At 40.7% G+C, this 17,108-nt stretch overlaps 1 protein-coding gene across 2 annotated transcripts in view; it reads right to left on the bottom strand.

Moving 5' to 3' along the window:
* LOC109260581 (zinc finger protein 420-like) overlaps positions 1–17,108 on the bottom strand; it is an 89,745-nt gene that overhangs the window by 27,566 nt on the left and 45,071 nt on the right. Inside the window, exons 1-2 of one of the 2 annotated variants that reach the window (XM_053905826.1) lie at positions 15,719–16,067; positions 2,382–2,530 (exon numbers count right to left, since the gene is read on the bottom strand). The exons of the other annotated variant lie outside the window; for it this stretch is intronic. Of the exons in view, the coding sequence (XP_053761801.1) occupies positions 2,382–2,396 (15 nt within the window). The 5' untranslated portion in view covers positions 2,397–2,530; positions 15,719–16,067. Of the gene's footprint in view, positions 1–2,381; positions 2,531–15,718; positions 16,068–17,108 lie in introns of those variants that run through there. 2 annotated transcript variants of the gene reach the window in all.

Here is a 17,108-nt window from a genome sequence, read left to right on the forward strand (position 1 = left end):
AAGAGAGAGAGCGCGACAGAGAGAGACAGGGTGGAAGTGAGAGAGGGCAGAGACAGGGAGAGAGAGAATACCAGGAGGGGCAGAGAGAGAGGGAGAGAGAAAGAGAGAGGCATGGCTCCTGTTCACCTGATGCTGGGCTCCAGCTCAGGATTGGTGAGATCATGACCTGAGTGGAAGTCCCACACTTAATGAACTGAGCCATGCACGTGCCCCTCATTGAAAGATTTTGTTTCATTCATCATTTGTGCTCAGTTTTATTTCAGGATTTTAAGACACTCAAACATGGTAATTATGTGATTCTTCTTTCTTTTTCTGAAACCCACAGAAGTAAATAGAGTATGCCTGTGTCATGACTATGCAGCAAAATAAAAACATAAAGGATGAAGGTCTGACTCATTGAGAACCTCGACCCCCAGAGGTCATTAATCTACTACACAACGCTGAGGGTCTTCATTGTCTGGTGGGAACTAATGTGAGGTGGGCCAGGGGTCAATGTTCAAGGAAATAGTCTTGAGCCTTTTTGGTAAATGAGGCTGTTGTGTAAAAGCACAGGGACAGGATCTGTGGGAAGAATGAGCTGCAGGGTAATTGAGAGGAACTGTTGATTATATGCTTTAAGTTGGGGGGGGGGGGAGAAATATAAGTGTCTACAGGGACTTCATATGTTAAAGAAGACTTCCAGGATCCCAGAAGTCTGACTATGGTAAAGCTAAGCTTGCTTTTTGTCTCTAGAAAAGCATCAACATTAAGGCAGTTGTGAATTCCTTGAGGAGTATCTTCCTCTGCCAGTCTCGAGTATTTCTCCGGTGGTTGTAAGTTGTGAGAAATTTTAATTTTATCCACATTTGTTTTGCATTTGTCCTCCTCCTCAGAAACTACAAGGAAGGGGGGCCTGGATGGCTCAGTCAGGCTTCTGACTTTTGAATTAGACTGAGGTCAAGACCTCTTGATTTGTGAGTTTGAGCCCCCTGTCCCACTCAGTGCTGACCCTGTGTTGCCTACTTGGGACTTGGCTCTGTCTTGGCCACTCCCCTGCTCTCACTCTCTCTCAAAATAAACTTAAAAACTTAAAAGAGAAAAAAGCTACAAGGAAAAAAAATACAAGAAAAGAGAAACTAGGAGAAAGATGTTTCCAGTTTAAATGTGATGGTGTCTGGAAATTGTTCAGGGAACCAGCCTAAAATCATTACAACTGATAAGGAAAATATGAACATTACAGGGGAGGAATCTGGCAGAGAGCACAAACCCAAGTAATAGAAGGTAACATCAGCTGTAAGGAAACAAATTGGTATCAGTGCCTAAGGCACACCTCAGGACACCGGATCGCTGGTGTGCTCTTGTGACCCCAAACAGTAAATCACAATATAAAGAAGGACACAGTGGATTTATACAGACTTTATCGCATATACTTGCAATGTCCTAGAATATCTAGTGTATCTTAAAATAGCTTTTCCACATCCTCAAGAGCAGCAACATTCTAAGTTATTCTGTGACTCATATCCATCTTGTGTATTTGTGCATTTTCATAATCCTACTCTGCCTGGAGCAGAGAAAAAATTCGGATAAGACCTAAATGGGAATGGTTTTCCTTGATTGCTATCCCAGGACCAGACCCCATCAGCAACAGGACACTTGGCCTCAACACCCTCTCTGGATCTGTCACAAAGGGAATATTTTCAATACTTGTAGGAATTTAATTCAAAGTGACAACTGCTGTTGCCTTACTGGAAGCCAGTAGGAGAAAAGGGAGAGAGGTCTCTGGGATATAGGGGAGGAGTGTTCTGAAGACATAACCTAGAATATCATTTCTGAAATGTTAAAAATTAGGTGAAAACCTGGGGCACCTGGGTGGTTCAGTCGGTTGAGCATCTGACTGCGGCTCAGGTCGTGGTCTCGCGGTCTGTGAGTTCGAGCCCCTCATCGGGCTCTGTGCTCAGAGCCTGGAGCCTGTTCTGGATTCTGTGTCTCCCTCTCTCTCTGACCCTACCCCGTTCATGCTCTCGTCTCTGTCTCAACAAAATAAACGTTGAAAAAATTTTAAAAAATTAGGTGAAAACCTAAAACAGAACCATAAGAACTAAAAAAATAAAACCATTGGTATTTACAATTTTTTTTCATTTAGAAAGAGAGAGAGAGAGAGAGCATGCATGCAAATGGAGGACAGGGACTCAGGTAGAGAGAGAAAATCTTAAGTAGGCTCCAAGCTCGGAAGGAACCCTGATGCAGGGCTGGATAGCAGGTCCCTGGGATCAAGACCCGAGCCTAAATCAAGAGTCATATGCTCAACTGAATGAACCACCCAGGTGCCCTGCAATTTCTACATGCATGGATTATCCTGAGAACAAGGTGACAGGTCCTCTTGCAATTGACTCAAGGCTTACCTGAGAATTGGCCATTTCTCCTTTCCTCTCCTCTTCAAGAGTTTTCTCAGAAGATTTTTGTGGAGAAACCCCAGCTGAAGTGGGAGCAAATGCCTTTAAAGCCACCACTGCAACCTCTTCACCAGTAACCCGGTCACCTGCAGGCAGGGCTTTGAAATGCAAAAAAGACCCAAGTTCCTCATCATTTGTGTCAGGAGCTATTCAGAAACTATGGTGTCCCACGTGGAGACCAGCCTCTGAGTTTCCTGTCTCTGCTTTCAGGAGGCCTCCCCTCCCACAGAAGCCCACAAATTCTGCTTGAGCATAGGAACAGTGTGTTACATGGACCTGACCCTCCCCAACTCCTGTACAGGAGACCCTTGAGCCAAAGCCTGCACTCAACTCTGATAACTTAATGGGAAACCTTTCGGCTTAACTCTGGCTTCCCTTCACATTTTGATAGGAAAAGATAGGATTCAGTAGGGAGAAAGGGAACCATTAGGACCTGAGGCCCCTCGGTGGGGAAAACACATTTTGGAACAATGCTGGGAATGTCTGACTACAGCAAACCCCCTCAGCTGTAACGTTCCTCTTAAGAATGTAACAGACACCACCTACTCCCCCTCAGGAATTTGACTAAAGACCTAACTAAAAACCAGTAGTAGATGATAAAACTTAAAACCCACAAGGAGCAATATGGCCATAGACCACCCCTCCTGCAACGGAAATGAGCCAATCAGGAAGGGACAGCCCAGCACCTGGAGTTGTTAATCCAGTAAGTGTAGGACTTGAGAAGGAACAGGGGGGAAGGGAAGGGGGGAGAGACTAGAACCTTATACCACAAAGGCCCTTATTGTCACTGGTATTCACATTCCAATGCCCCCCCTCTGTAAACAGAGCTTTCCTACCAGTCTTCCTCTCTTACACTCTAATAAACTTTTGCCTGTTGCTTATTTTGTGTCCACCTCTTTATTCTTTGAATTGGTGAGAAAACAAGTCCCTGAATCCTGGGTATTTATGTAAAAATCCCATAACAGAATCCCCTGGAGCACTTCACTAAAACAACACTGTTGTTTCCACCCACACCAGTTGAGGGAATCTGAGGGGGAGGGTAGCAGCAATGATTATTAATGCAAACTCCACACACGATCCTATTGGGAAACATTTGGGAAGTGAGCAAGCAAAACACAGTAACCATACGTATGGTTAGTGTCCAGATTTAAATCCATGCCTTCTCCACTGATCAGTTTCTGTAAATTTACACATTCTCTTTCTTTCTGCTTCACAGGAGACAACTTTACAAATGGAGCTTTCCCTGATATATGTGAATGAGGAAGTTTGGGGTGATAGTGGGGTGGTCCAGAGCTGAGGGCCAAGAAAGAATTCTTGAAGACATCTTTGGTGCACCCACAGGATTTGTTTAATATGGGGACAGGACCCAAGGTTAAGAAGAGCTGTCCCAGGACCCTGAAGAGACCCTGAGTATATACTTGGGAATCAGGGGAGGCAAAGTCAAGGTGAAGTTTTCAAAGAGATTTCCATATGCAAAAGAAAACTCACAGGATATGGAGACCTAGCTATTGTCAAGCTAAAGTTGTTTTTCCCTCTAGCAAAGCATTAAGACAGTAAGGAATTCCTGGCCAAACTTTTACTCTGCTTGCCTCAAGTAGTTGTCAATGGGCTGCAGGTTATAAGGAAATTTAATTTTATCTGCCATTTCCTTCAGCCTTTGTTTGCCACATCAATCCCCAAATAATTATCCAAATAGGATGTAATTTTCAAACTCCCATTGGCCACATGCGATAATTCGAATTGTTCATTATTTTCATTGACATTTGGTGTTACACTATTTTCTTTTTAAGCTATTCTAGAAAATATTGAGTGGTTTCTCACAGTAAATATCAAGTGGTCTTAATACTGTTGCCCTGGTGGCTGAAACAGAAATCGCTTAAAAGTATAAAGTTGAACAAAATAAAACTGGCGGCATTAAACCATCAGCGAGGCTTGACTTTTAACCAAGTAACCTTTTTCTTCCCTTGGGTAAACCTCGACTCATCTCTTCTTAGCCTTATTTTTTTTTTTCTTAATTTTTGAGAGAGAGAGAGAGAGAGAGAGAGAGAGAGAGAGAGAGAGAGAGAGGGAGAGGGAGGGAGGGACAGAGAGAGACAGAGAGAGAGAGACACAGGAGTGGGGGAAGAGTAGAGGGAGACTGAGGATCTGACACAGGCTGCACACTCACAGCAGAGAGCCCGAAGTGGGGCTTGAACTCACAAGTTGTGAGATCATGACCTGAGCCAAAGTGGGATGCCTAAATGACTGAGCCACCCAGGAGCCCCTCTTACCCTTTTTTTTTTTTTTTTTTTTTTTTAAATGAGACACCAAGGACCACACTGAAAACATGAACAAGGATGGCAGGGCAAACACAATAATTGTTGAACCCGGATGAATCCTTTATTTCCCTACAACCCCCCAGCCCCCTCCTCTGGGTGGGCTTGTAGTTCTCAAGACCCTAACCTGCTACAGCCTCCTTCACCTGTCAAAGCAAGAAAGCTATTGTTCCTCTTTATCCCAAACTCTGTCTTCACAGTGTATTTTGGCTCTGAAGTACACACGTCAGTTTTCAACAAGAGAATGAATGTGTAGGAGAGGAAAACATTTTTCTTCATCTTTTCTCAATTCTTTGGTGGTTCTAATAATTAAACTGACACGAGACAGTTCCACAAGAGAAAACTATTTAATTAGAGGAACATCAATGATATGAGGATCAAGGTCAGGCAGGTGATGCTTACATTCCATTGGGTCTTAAGGAGAAGGGGTAGGATTTAGAATTTCAAAAAGGGGGAAGTGCATTCACAGGAAAAAGGAAACAGTAAATGTTTGGCAAACCAATGTTTGCCATGCCGGGCAGGTAATGCTTTATAAAAAGTTCCCATCTGGTATTAGCTCTTTTCCATGTAGAGGTCCCTCATCTAATTTGTGGTTTGTCTAAAAGCCTCAGAAAGAGGTAAATCTTTCTCTTTGCAGCAACAGAATAATCCTAGAGGACATTTTAAGTTAAATGAGCCCCACACAGCAAAATACACACTGTAGGAAATCACATATATAAAATCACATATATGAATCATCATAATCAGGCTCATGGAGGAAGAAGAGAGAACACATGGGGAACTAAATGATATCAGGAAAACTATGTATGGCCAAAATAAAAATTCAAACTGACAGCAAGTATCAAAAAATTGCAACAAAATTTAGGAGTTAAAGAGTACCATTAAGTACATTTTGAAAACCTGTAGAAGGGGTGGCAGTGCTTGGCTGGCTTGGTTGGTAAAGCATGCAACTCTTCCTCTTAGGGTTCTTGGTTTGAGCCCCATGTTGGGTGTAGAGATTACGTACATATATATATTTAATTTTTTAAAGAAGAAAAAAAATAGTAATGGGTTAAGAAAAGATTTGATCACGCAGAAAAAGGAATCAGACAACTTAAAGGCCTCTTGTTTTCAATTACCCACTGAGGGAACAAATTAACATTGGAATAGGACAGAGTCCAACGGACTTAGGGGACACCAAGAAGTGAGCCAACATACACATTAAGGGCACCCCATATGAGAGGAGAGTCAAAGGGGACAGAAAGCTTACATGAAAAACTAATGGCTCATAATTCCCACATTGGTGGAAAGAAACAAACATACAAGAAGCTCAGTGAATTATTACACAGGATAAGTGCCGAGACATAAACACAGTGACACACTGTAATTAACCTATCATAAATCACAGGTGAACACAAAACTTTGAAACACTAGGAGAAAAACAACTTATCTTGTGCAGCAGATCCACTGTAAGTTAGTAGTGGTTTCTCAATACATCCTATAGGAAGTAGGCATAGGATGATACACTCAAGTACTAAAATACCGAAAAATATCAACCAACAATATTGTAACTGGTAACACCGTCCTTCAAAAATGGAGAAATGAACACATTCCCTTTCATTTCCTAGAAATGAAGACAAACCCTTACAAGTTTACCAGGAAAGTCTACAGGAAAAATTACAGGGAAATTCTGGTTAAAGTACAAAGAGTGTAGAAGTAACTGACCCAAAAGGAACATATAAAACTCTCTGCTTGATGGAAATACTTAAACAAATAGAGAAATCCGTCGTTTGTAATAAGGTACCACAAATCACTTTTATTTCTGTGACAGAGTATTAAAAAATTTAAAAGTATAAAAATCACGTATCCATATCATAGTGTATGCAAAATAAAAGACAGAATTTGGGATATCGGTAAGACAAAGGGGGTGCAGTGGTGGACATGGCATGTGTGAGAGGTTTTCAGTCATTCTCATGGAAACCACATATAAAATGCCTATAGAAGACATAGAAAGGATAGGAGAATGGTATCAAAGCATGTCATTACAAACACCATAAAAACATAATGGGACACAGGAACAGCGAGGAAGTGGCATAAAATAGCCACAACAAATACAGAAAACTATACAAAGTTGGTAGCAGTAGTGGTTCCCTTTCAGTAATACATTGATTGTAAAGGGATTCAAGTCCTCCAATCAAAAAGCATAGACTGGTGCAGTGAGTTAACAACAAAACCCTACAGTCTCCTGTGTATAAGAGACTCACAGTAGATTTAAGGACACACATAGGATGCAAGTAAAAGTGTGTCAACAGACATTCCATGCAAATGGGAGCCAAAAGAAGGCATAGGTGGCCATACTGTTATCAAACAAATACACATTAAGTGTCAAAAAGTGTCAACAAGAGAAAAAGGACATTATATAAAGTCATGAAATTACCAGGGCACTGTAACAATTATATTTATGTGTGCACCTAGCGTCAAGGATCCCATATATGTGAAGCACACATGACAGAATTGAAGCAAGAAGTAAACAGCATCATAAGAGTAGCAGAGGTCAACACTACAGTTTAACTTGATAGAAAGACCGAATTGCATTCCAGTAAAAAGTGCACTTAGGCAACATTACATACCAATTGCACATAATAAACATCAAGAGACAGGTCCACCAAGGAAGAGCAGAATACACAATCTTGTCAATTACACGCGGATCATCATCCTGTATAGATACTGTGCTAGTCTACAAAACAAGTCTTAAGACATTTGGGAAGATTGACATCATATAAGAATGTTTCTTGTCCACCATGGAATGAAACTAAGTTTTAAGAGCAGATGGAAAATTGTAAATTCCACAAACATTTGAAAGCTTAACAATATGCTCTTGAACAGTCAGATATTGAACAAAACGACCAGAAAATTTCTTGAGCCAAGTGAAATGACACACAATACACTCAAACATACGGAATTCAGACAAAGTAATTCTAAGGAAACAGAGGAATGAATAGGCAACCTGTGAAATGGAAGGAAATTTTTTGCAGAGCACTTAGAGCAGAAGGAGGTAATATCCACAATAAAGAACTCGTTCATCAACAACCAGAAAGCAAATAACACGATTTAAATTTGGAGAAAGGATAGAATGAGCATCATCCAGTGAAGATATACAAGTGGCCAACCATATGAAAGATACTCAAAACCATTATTCCTTAGGAAAATATAAATCTGACCACAGTGAGTTATCACATTACACCAGTTTACTTTGGACTATTAAACAAACATATGTTGCAAAGGATGTGGACAGACTGGAACACTTACACACTGTTAGAGTAAACACAAATGGTGCAACTACACTGGAAAACAAGAGGAAGGTTTGTCAAAAAAAATTAAATAATATTATAAAATCCAGCATCCCACTTGTGGGTATAAAATCAGAAGAATTCAAAATAGGTTCTGCAAAGACATGTGCACAAGTAGATTGCTAGCAGCATTATTCAGAAAACCCAATAATAAGGAAAGCAATAGGAATGTTCACAGGTGCATGAATGGGTAAAGAAAAACCACCATATACACACAATGGAAGAATATTCAGCTTTGAAAGAACCTATCTCATCATATTATACAACGTGGCTAAAATGGGATGACATTATGCTCAGTGAAATCAATGAGTCACAGAGACGGATACACTGATTTCACTTACCCGACTAATGTAATGTAGTGAACCTTATGAATAAAGGAAGGAAAAAAGAGACAGAAGGAGGGAGACAGAAAATGTAGTTGGGGCTGAGAATAGATACAAACGTGGAAGTGGTTGTTTAAGAGGCACTGAGTTGCAGTTTTGCAAGATGAGAAAATTCCAGAGATTGGTTTTGCAACAACATAAGTATACTTAACGCTACAGTTTAAAATGGTCAGAATGGTAAATTTTATAGCATATGTTTCAACCACAATTAAGAGTAAAATATAAAACTTAAAGTTGATACACAGTTATGAGTTCTAAAATATTACCTTCTATTTAAGACGGCATTTCTCATACAATGGGAATATACTTCCATACAGAAATAGATTATGACCTTAGTTCTACTATAACTATTCACCCAAACGGGATAAAACAACCACTGATCACTAACCAAGAAAAGAAACAAGGTAAATCATAAGCAAAAAATGTATGGGTAATATTAATATAGACAAATATACAAGTAATTTATTGGCAATTGACATATGGCTGATTCCTATTTGAATTAAACCTTAAACTGTTGTAAAATGTACTGAGTTTAAAATTGTTATCCACAAGCAGAAAACATAGATAAAAAAACAAAAACAAATTTAATTAATGTGGTGGAGCCTATCAGACAAAATGAAGAATGGTTACAGAATTGTCTAACAAGAATAAAAGAAATGTTAACCAACACAATCCTGAATAAATCATCGATATTTATTTAAAAAGCATTCACTAAAAAGAAAGAAAAAAAAAACCTCCACTTCCAACTATTATTGATACAATAACAAGGAGTGGAAATTAAAATCTAAGAAGTAGCCAATACTGAGAACCCAGAAAAGGACCCACAAACATATTACCAACTAATCTTTGACAAACCAGTATAGAATATCCAATGGAATAAAGACAGTCTCTTCAGCAAATGGTGCTGGGAGAACTGGACAGTTACATGCAGAAAAATGAACCTGGATCACTTTTTACACCACACACACAAACTCAAAATGGATGAAAGACCTAAATGTAACATGGGAAGCCATCAACATCCTTGAGGACAAAGCAGGCAAAAACCCGTTTGACCTTGGCTGCAGCAACTTCTTATTCAACACGTTTCTGGAGGCAAGGGAAACAAAAGCAAAAATGAACTATTGGGACCTCATCAAAATACTTTTTAAATTTTTTTAACGTTTATTTATTTTTGAGACAAAGAGAGACAGAGCATGAACGGGGGAGGGGCAGAGAGAGAGAGGGAGACACAGAATTGGAAGCAGGCTCCAGGCTCTGAGCCATCAGCACAGAGCCCAACGTGGGGCTCGAACTCATGGATGGTGAGATCGTGACCTGAGCTGAAGTCGGACGCTTAACCAACTGAGCCACCCAGGAGCCCCGGGACCTCATCAAAATAAAAAGCTTCTGCACAGTGAAAGAAACAATGAACAAAGCTAAAAGGCAACCAATGGAATGGGAGAAGATATTTGCAAATGACATATCAGATAAAGGGTTAATATCTAACATCTATAAAGAACACATCAAACTCAACATCCAAAAAACATATAACCCAGTATAGAAATGGACAAAAGACATAAATAGACACTTCTGCAAAGAAGACATCCAGATGGCCAACCGACACATGAAAAAATGGTCAACATCACTCATCATCAGGGAAATACAAATCAAAGCCACAATAACATATCACCTTACACCTGTCAGAATGGCTAACATTAACAACTCAGCACATAAGAGATATTGGCAAGGATACCAAGAAAAAGGATCTCTTTTGCACTGTTGGTAGGAAAGGAAGCTGGTGTAGCCACTCTGGAAAACAGTATGGAGGTTCCTCAAAAGATTAAAAATAGAATTACCCTACCACCCAGCAATTGCACTAGTAGGTATTTAGCCAAGGTATGCTGTTTTAAGGTATGCTGTTTCGAAGGAACACATGCACCCCCATGTTTACAGCAGCACTATCAACAATAGCCAAAGTATGGAAAGAGCCCAAATGTCCATCGATGGATGAATGGATAAAGAAGATGTGGTATATCTATACAATTGAATATTAGTTGGCAATCAAAAGAATTAAATCTTGCCATTTGCAACTATGTGGATGGAACTAGAGGGTATTATGCTAAGTGAGATGAGCCAGTCACAGAAAGACAAGTACCATATGAATTCATTCATATGAGGAATTTAATATACAAAACAGATGAACATAAGGGAAAGGATGCAAAAATAATATAAAAACAAGGAGGGGGACAAAACAGAAGAGACTCATAAATATGGAGAACAGAGGGTTACTGGAGGGGTTTTGTGTGGTTAGATGGGATAAATGGGTAAGGGGCATTAAGGAATCTACTCCTGACATCATTATTGCAGTATAGGTGAACTTGGATGTAAATTAAAAATGTAAATTAAACTCTTTCCGTAAGAAAAAAAATAATAAACCCAGAAATAAACCCAGAAAAAAAATTTTTTAACATTAAATAATAAAAAAAGAAACTATGGGTCCACCTAATTCCTCAAAGGACTTACCTTTAAAGGAGCAGGTTTTAATAGGTTCAGGAGAGAAGAAAGCAGACGGAACTTAAGGGAACAGGAAGGTGCAGCAAAAGGTAGAATGAAAGTGGAGGAAAAGAAAAAAAAAGTGGAAGTGAGGGGAGAACAGAGGAAGATGGCACTGGAGGTGGGGCCTGAGCACAAGGTGGCTTTGGAGTGTCTGTTGACAAAGTAGATGGGGAAGGGGAAGAACAGGTCACAGAAGCTCTTTTTGGTCATTATAGTTTGCTTATCTTTTTTGTTTGAAAACTGTATGTAGGAAGGAGGCAATGTTCCATTTCTGATAGTGCTTGAAGCCGGAAAACATCAATTAAGATAGGAATCCCATTCAGTTTTGTCAACTTTGTACCTTGGTCGTCGTGCAAGTCATCTTTGACAACAATAACTTGGGAAAGATCAAAGAAACCAGTAATGGCCACAGAAGATCTAAATTACTTCTAGCTAAGTCAGTTCATTTATGAACAAACATCCAGGCAGAAGGAAAGTATTTTTTTAAATATATATTTTTTAAATTATTTATTTTGAGAAAGACAGACAGACAGACACCAGCCACCTGTAGGGGAGGGACAGAGAGCAAGGGAGAAAGAGAATCCCAAGCAGGCTCCACAGTGTCAGGGCAGAGACTGACAGGTGGCTTGAACTGACGAATCATGAGATCATGACCTGAGCATAAGTCAGACACTCAACGGACTGAACCATGCAGGTGTCCCAGAAGCAAAGTATTTTTTAAACATCAGGAAGGCATCTGTTCCTTCAGCTGGAATAGAGAAGTAGGATCCATGAGCAAGATCAAGTCCAACCCTTGCTATTGGGTCTGCAGATGACTACCAGTGGTATGCAGAAAGATCTCCTGCCATATCCCCTGACTCCATTTTAGTGAGGTATCCTATTACCAATTTTTACCATTGGAAAGGAAAATTTGCTTTGTTCAGGAGGCTGGCATTACAGGAATAAGGTAAACTTATGTCCAAGACTATCTACAAAGTCACCTACCAAGCAGGGAGTATTGAAGGGGGAGGCACACAGAACTAGTAAGCACTGACATGTAGGAGAAGCAGTGCTACAGTGCTTAATCAACAGGATTAATATAATTCTCATCGTACTGAGAATGATTCTCAGATCCCAGACAGCATCAGTTCCAGAAGAGCAAGCGTTGTGAAAACCATGGGCTTTCTGGCTAAATATTGGGTGGACTGTTTGAAGCAGTTGTACTTGCTGCTTCTGAGTACTGAATTGTGACCCCACTAATTTCTAACAGGTACAGAGCCCAGAGCACGTGACTACCCTAATCATGGACTAAGTGGCAGGAAGGAGGTATCTGTCACCTAGAATCAGAATCCCTGGAGCCACCCATCCATCTATAGTGGACCCAACCTATGGTGGGGTTATGTACCTGGGATACTTGTGCTTTGAGGAATCACAGCACACACCTTGCTGATCCTGCCTGTAACATTGTCCAAGAGGCTTCTTCACCTTCAACATAGAGTCTGCCATGTGACATTAAAAAAAAATAATCTTTTAATGATTATTATTTATTTTTGAGAGAGAGACAGAGAGAGAGCACATGCACAAGTGGGGGAGGGATAGAGACAGAGGGAGACACAGAATTCAAAGCCAGCTCCAAGCCGTGAGCTGTCAGCACAGAACATTAAGCAGGGCTCAAACCATTGGGCCATGAGATCATGCCCTGGGCCAAAGTCTTAAGCTTAACTGACTGAGCTACCCAGGAGCCCGAGGATTAAGAAATTCTTTTAATGTTTTTTGTTTTTAATTTGAGAGAGAGAGAGCATGAGTGGGATGGGGTAGACAGAGAGGGAGACACAGAATACAAAGCAGGCTCTACGCTCTGAGCTGTCAGCACAGAGGCCAAAGCAAGGCTCAAACTCAGGAAATGCAACATGATGACCTGATCCAAAGTTGTATGCTTAACTGACTGAGGCATCCAGTTGCCCCTGGGTGCTGTATTCTTAAAGTGTCTCATGACTGCATCTATACCTGATTGATTATCAATATTGGACTGAATGATAAGCACCAGAGAAATCTTGTAATAGTAGTTTCAGGAGTGGAAATTTGAAAACAACATTTATGATCTAATACTCCCTGCATGACCCACCCCCTTGAGCACTAAGTATATAGCCATCATCTTCATACAGCCAAAGTGCAGCTCTTTCTGCCCACAGATCCTATCCCTGTGCTACTTGAGAGAACTTACTAAGTTGCACCATAAAACATCTCAAGAATTCTTTCCTGACCAATGATTCCACAACAATTTTGTGACCTAACCACCCATTTGATAGCCAGTCACTAGAAAAGCCAATACTCAACAGGAGCTTCATTGAAAAGGAATAGGAGCTCTTTTTAGGAAGCTGGCCACTTGGAAGCAAGCAGACTCTTGTCCAAAATCCAACTTCAAGGTTTCTGCCTGATCAAAAAATTTTTAAAGGCACTTTAGGGCAGTTAAGCAGTAAAAGGGAAGGACAGTAATGTGTAACACCTCTTGACTGTGTGTAGACCCAATTCAGGCAGCTACAAACATTACTGGGTGCTGGAATGTTGTGTATTGGTGCCACAGGGGGAGGCTGGGCAAGAGGGTTTGGGACCAAAGTCTAAGAAACAATGCATGATATACACATCTACATAGAAAGATTTGGTTAATCAATTACACAGGCCACAGGTGCATGCTAAAACTTAATGATCCCTGGGGCACCTGGGTGGCGCAGTCCGTTATACATCTGATTCATGGTTTTGGTTTAGGTCATGATCTCACAGTTCCCGGAGCCTGAGCCCCCTTGGACTCTATGCTGGCAGAAAACAGCCTGCTCAGGATTCTGTCTCTCTCCCTCTATCCCTCCCCAACTTGCAATCTCTTTCTCTCTCAAGATGAAAAAAGTATTAAATTTAAAAACAAACAAACAAAAAAAACGTAAAGACTGCTTACTTGGCTAGAGGGGCTGCATTATGGCTTCAATGTAACGTAAAAAACAAACAACCAAACAAAAACAAAAGGCCCTCCAAGTTTATTGTTGCTGCAAATGAAGGACTTCCTTTTCTGTTTTAAATTTATGTATTTATTTTGAGAGAGACAGAGACTGCTCAATCAGAGAGAGGCAGAGAGAAAAGCAGAGAGAAAGAATCTCAAACAGGCTCCAGACTACCTGTGCAGAGCATGATGTGGGGCTCATACTCACAGACCAACCAGGAGATCATGACTTGAGCCAAAATCAAGAGTCTGATGCTTAACCTATGGAGCCACCCAGGTGCTCCAGGAGTTCCTTCTTTTGTGAGGCTGATATGGTTACCAAGAATAAATTAGGAGGGACAACTGTACCAGAAAGAGAGCTAATTCCAGAGATTAACTGTTTATATCATAAGACGTTGGTGCCTGGTGTGGCAAACCAGTATGAGACAATCAGTTGCTCTTTGCTTTCTTCTGTATTGAATATCTTTCTCCTGCTCTGAAATTCTAAATTCCTACTGCCTTCTTCAATGTCCCCATGTTATAAGCATCAGTCATCTTTGAGACTCCTATCTTTAAGGTTCCCCTAATTAAGAAATAATTTTTTTGTCTTGTGAATCTGTCTTAAGTCAGTTTAATTACTAGACCAGCCAAAGAATAGAGAAGGGAGCAAGAAAAAAGTTTTCCTCTCCTACACATTCTGTTGTGGAAATCGACCTCTGTGCTTCAGAGCCAAACATAATTAGAAAAATAGTGGGGAGTAAAGAGGAACAACAGCTTTCTTGCTTTGTCAAGCAAAGGAGACTGGAGCACATTAGGGCCTTCAGGACTGCAAGCCACCCAGAGGGAAGGGCTGGGGGGTTATGTAGGGAAATACAGGGTCTAGCTGGTTTCAAGAGGAATTGTGTTTGTGCTACTGAAGTAGTTTGAAGCTTTGGCCTTCAGAGCCAAAAAAGAATTCTTGACACAACTTCAGTGCCAAAAGATGGTTTTATTAAGACATGGGAACAGGTCCTTTGGGCAGAAAGGGCTGCACTGAGGTTGTGACAGGTGACTCATTATAGGACTTCAAGTTGGGGATAGTGTAAGTTGATGGGGTTTTGGAGTGGGGGTGGGGGTCCAGAGCCAAAGGCCAAGACAGAATTCCTGAGACATCTTTGGTGCAAAAGGGTAGTTTTATTAAAGCCCTAGGACAGGACCCCTGGGAAGAAGGGTTTCCCCAGATCCTGAGGAGAGACATGTTATATGCTTAGGAGCTGAGGGAAGTAAAGTCAAGGGCAAGTTCCCAAATGGATTGTCCTATGCTAAAGATTCATAGGATACTAGAGGCCTAGCTATTGTTAAACTAAAATGGTTTTTCCCTCTAGCAAAGCATGAAGACAGTAGGGACTTCCTGGAGAAATGGTAGACTCTGCCTGCCTCAACTACTTGCCAATGAGCTACCAGTTATAAGGAAGTTTAATGTTATCTACCATTTCCATCTGCCTTTGTTTCTTCCATCATAGGTCTCTAAGGAATTTTTGGAAGCAAGGTTTCCAGGAACTTAAGGGGGCTAGCTACTGCTACGAAAAGGTCATTCATTACTTTTTAGAAAAAACTCAGTCATGAGACCCTTCAAATGTATATCCATGGGCCAGATGTTTGGAGTATGACTGCCAAAATATATCTTGGGGGGTAGAGAAAGGAAGTTTCCAAGGGAATTTTTGTATGTTAATGTAGACTTACAGGATCCTTGAGATTGGGATACTGTTAATCTAAGGTGGCCCATTCTTCTTACCAAAGAGTCATCATCTAGGTGGCTGAGCTCCCAGAGGAAGGTCGTTCTGCCTGTTTCATGGACTTGTCAATGGTCTGGAAGTAGTAGGAAAATTTAATTTTTCTTTTGCCTCTGTTCCCCACATCACTGCTGGTCTTGTTCATCATGTTTTGAAGGTGGTGCTGGCTTCCTCAAGAAAAAGGCTAAGAAGGAGGAGGGAAATTTTGCAGTAGAGAGGAAAAAGGTTATTTCAATATCAAGCCTACTGATGTTTGAATGCATCCATTTTGACTTTTGTTCAACTTTACACATTTAAGTAGTTTCATTTTGAGTCACCAGGATAACTGTAGTAACAGCATTTCATATTTTACAATGAGAAGCCACTCAATATTTTCTGGAATGACTAAAATAAAAAAAAGATAACACCAAATATCCAAAAAATGTTAAGGAATTAGAAATCGTCTATGTTGCTGAGAGGAATGTAAAAAGTACCTTTACTTTGCAAAGTCGTGTGGCAATTACTTTTGAAAATACAAATTTCCGGGGTGCCTGGGCAGTTCAGTCACTTAAGCATCTGATTTTGGCTCAGGTCATGATCTCACACTGTGTTGGTTAAAAACCCACATTGGGGACTCTGTGCTGGTAGCTCAAAGCCTGGAGCCTGCTTCAGATTCTGTCACCATGTCTCTGTGACCTCCCTTGCTTGTGCTCTCTCTCTCAAAAATAAAAACGTTAAAAAAAAAAAAAAAAAAAAAAGGAGGGGCGCCTAGGTGGCTCAGTTGGTTAAGCGTCTGACTTCAGCTCAGGTCACTATCTCGTGGTCCATGGGTTCAAGCCCCACGTCAGGCTCTGGGCTGATGGCTCAGAGCCTGGAGCCTACTGATTCTGTGTCTCCCTCTCTCTCTGCCTCTCCCCCGTTCATGCTCTGTCTCTGTCTCAAAAATAAGTAAACGTTAAATTTTTTTAAAATAATAATAAAAAATAAATAAAAAATTAAAAAAATAGAAATAAAAAAAGGAAGTAAACAATTCCCTACTGAAGGGGAGCATTTTATCACCCCCACATACGTCTCTTTGTCCATCACTCAACTCTTTTTCATCACCACTGAATTCATACTGGAGAGAATCTTTACCAATGTAAAAAATGTGGCTGGGAATGCAAGCTGGTGCAGCCACTCTGGAAAACAGTATGGACGGGGCGCCTGGGTGGCTCAGTCAGTTAAGCGTCCAACTTTGGCTCAGGTCATGATCTCATAGTCTGTGAGTTCGATCCCCGCATCGGGCTCCATGCTGACAGCTCAGAGCCTGATAAACGTTAATAAAAAAAAACTTTTTAATAAAAAAAGAAAAAAAAAGAAAACAGTATGGAGTTTCCTCAAAAAACTATAAATAGAACTACCCTACGACCCAGC

Source organism: Panthera pardus, unplaced genomic scaffold (genome assembly GCF_024362965.1).
Source record: "Panthera pardus isolate Hobbes unplaced genomic scaffold, ASM2436296v1 HiC_scaffold_18, whole genome shotgun sequence".
Classification (NCBI taxonomy): domain Eukaryota; kingdom Metazoa; phylum Chordata; class Mammalia; order Carnivora; family Felidae; genus Panthera; species Panthera pardus.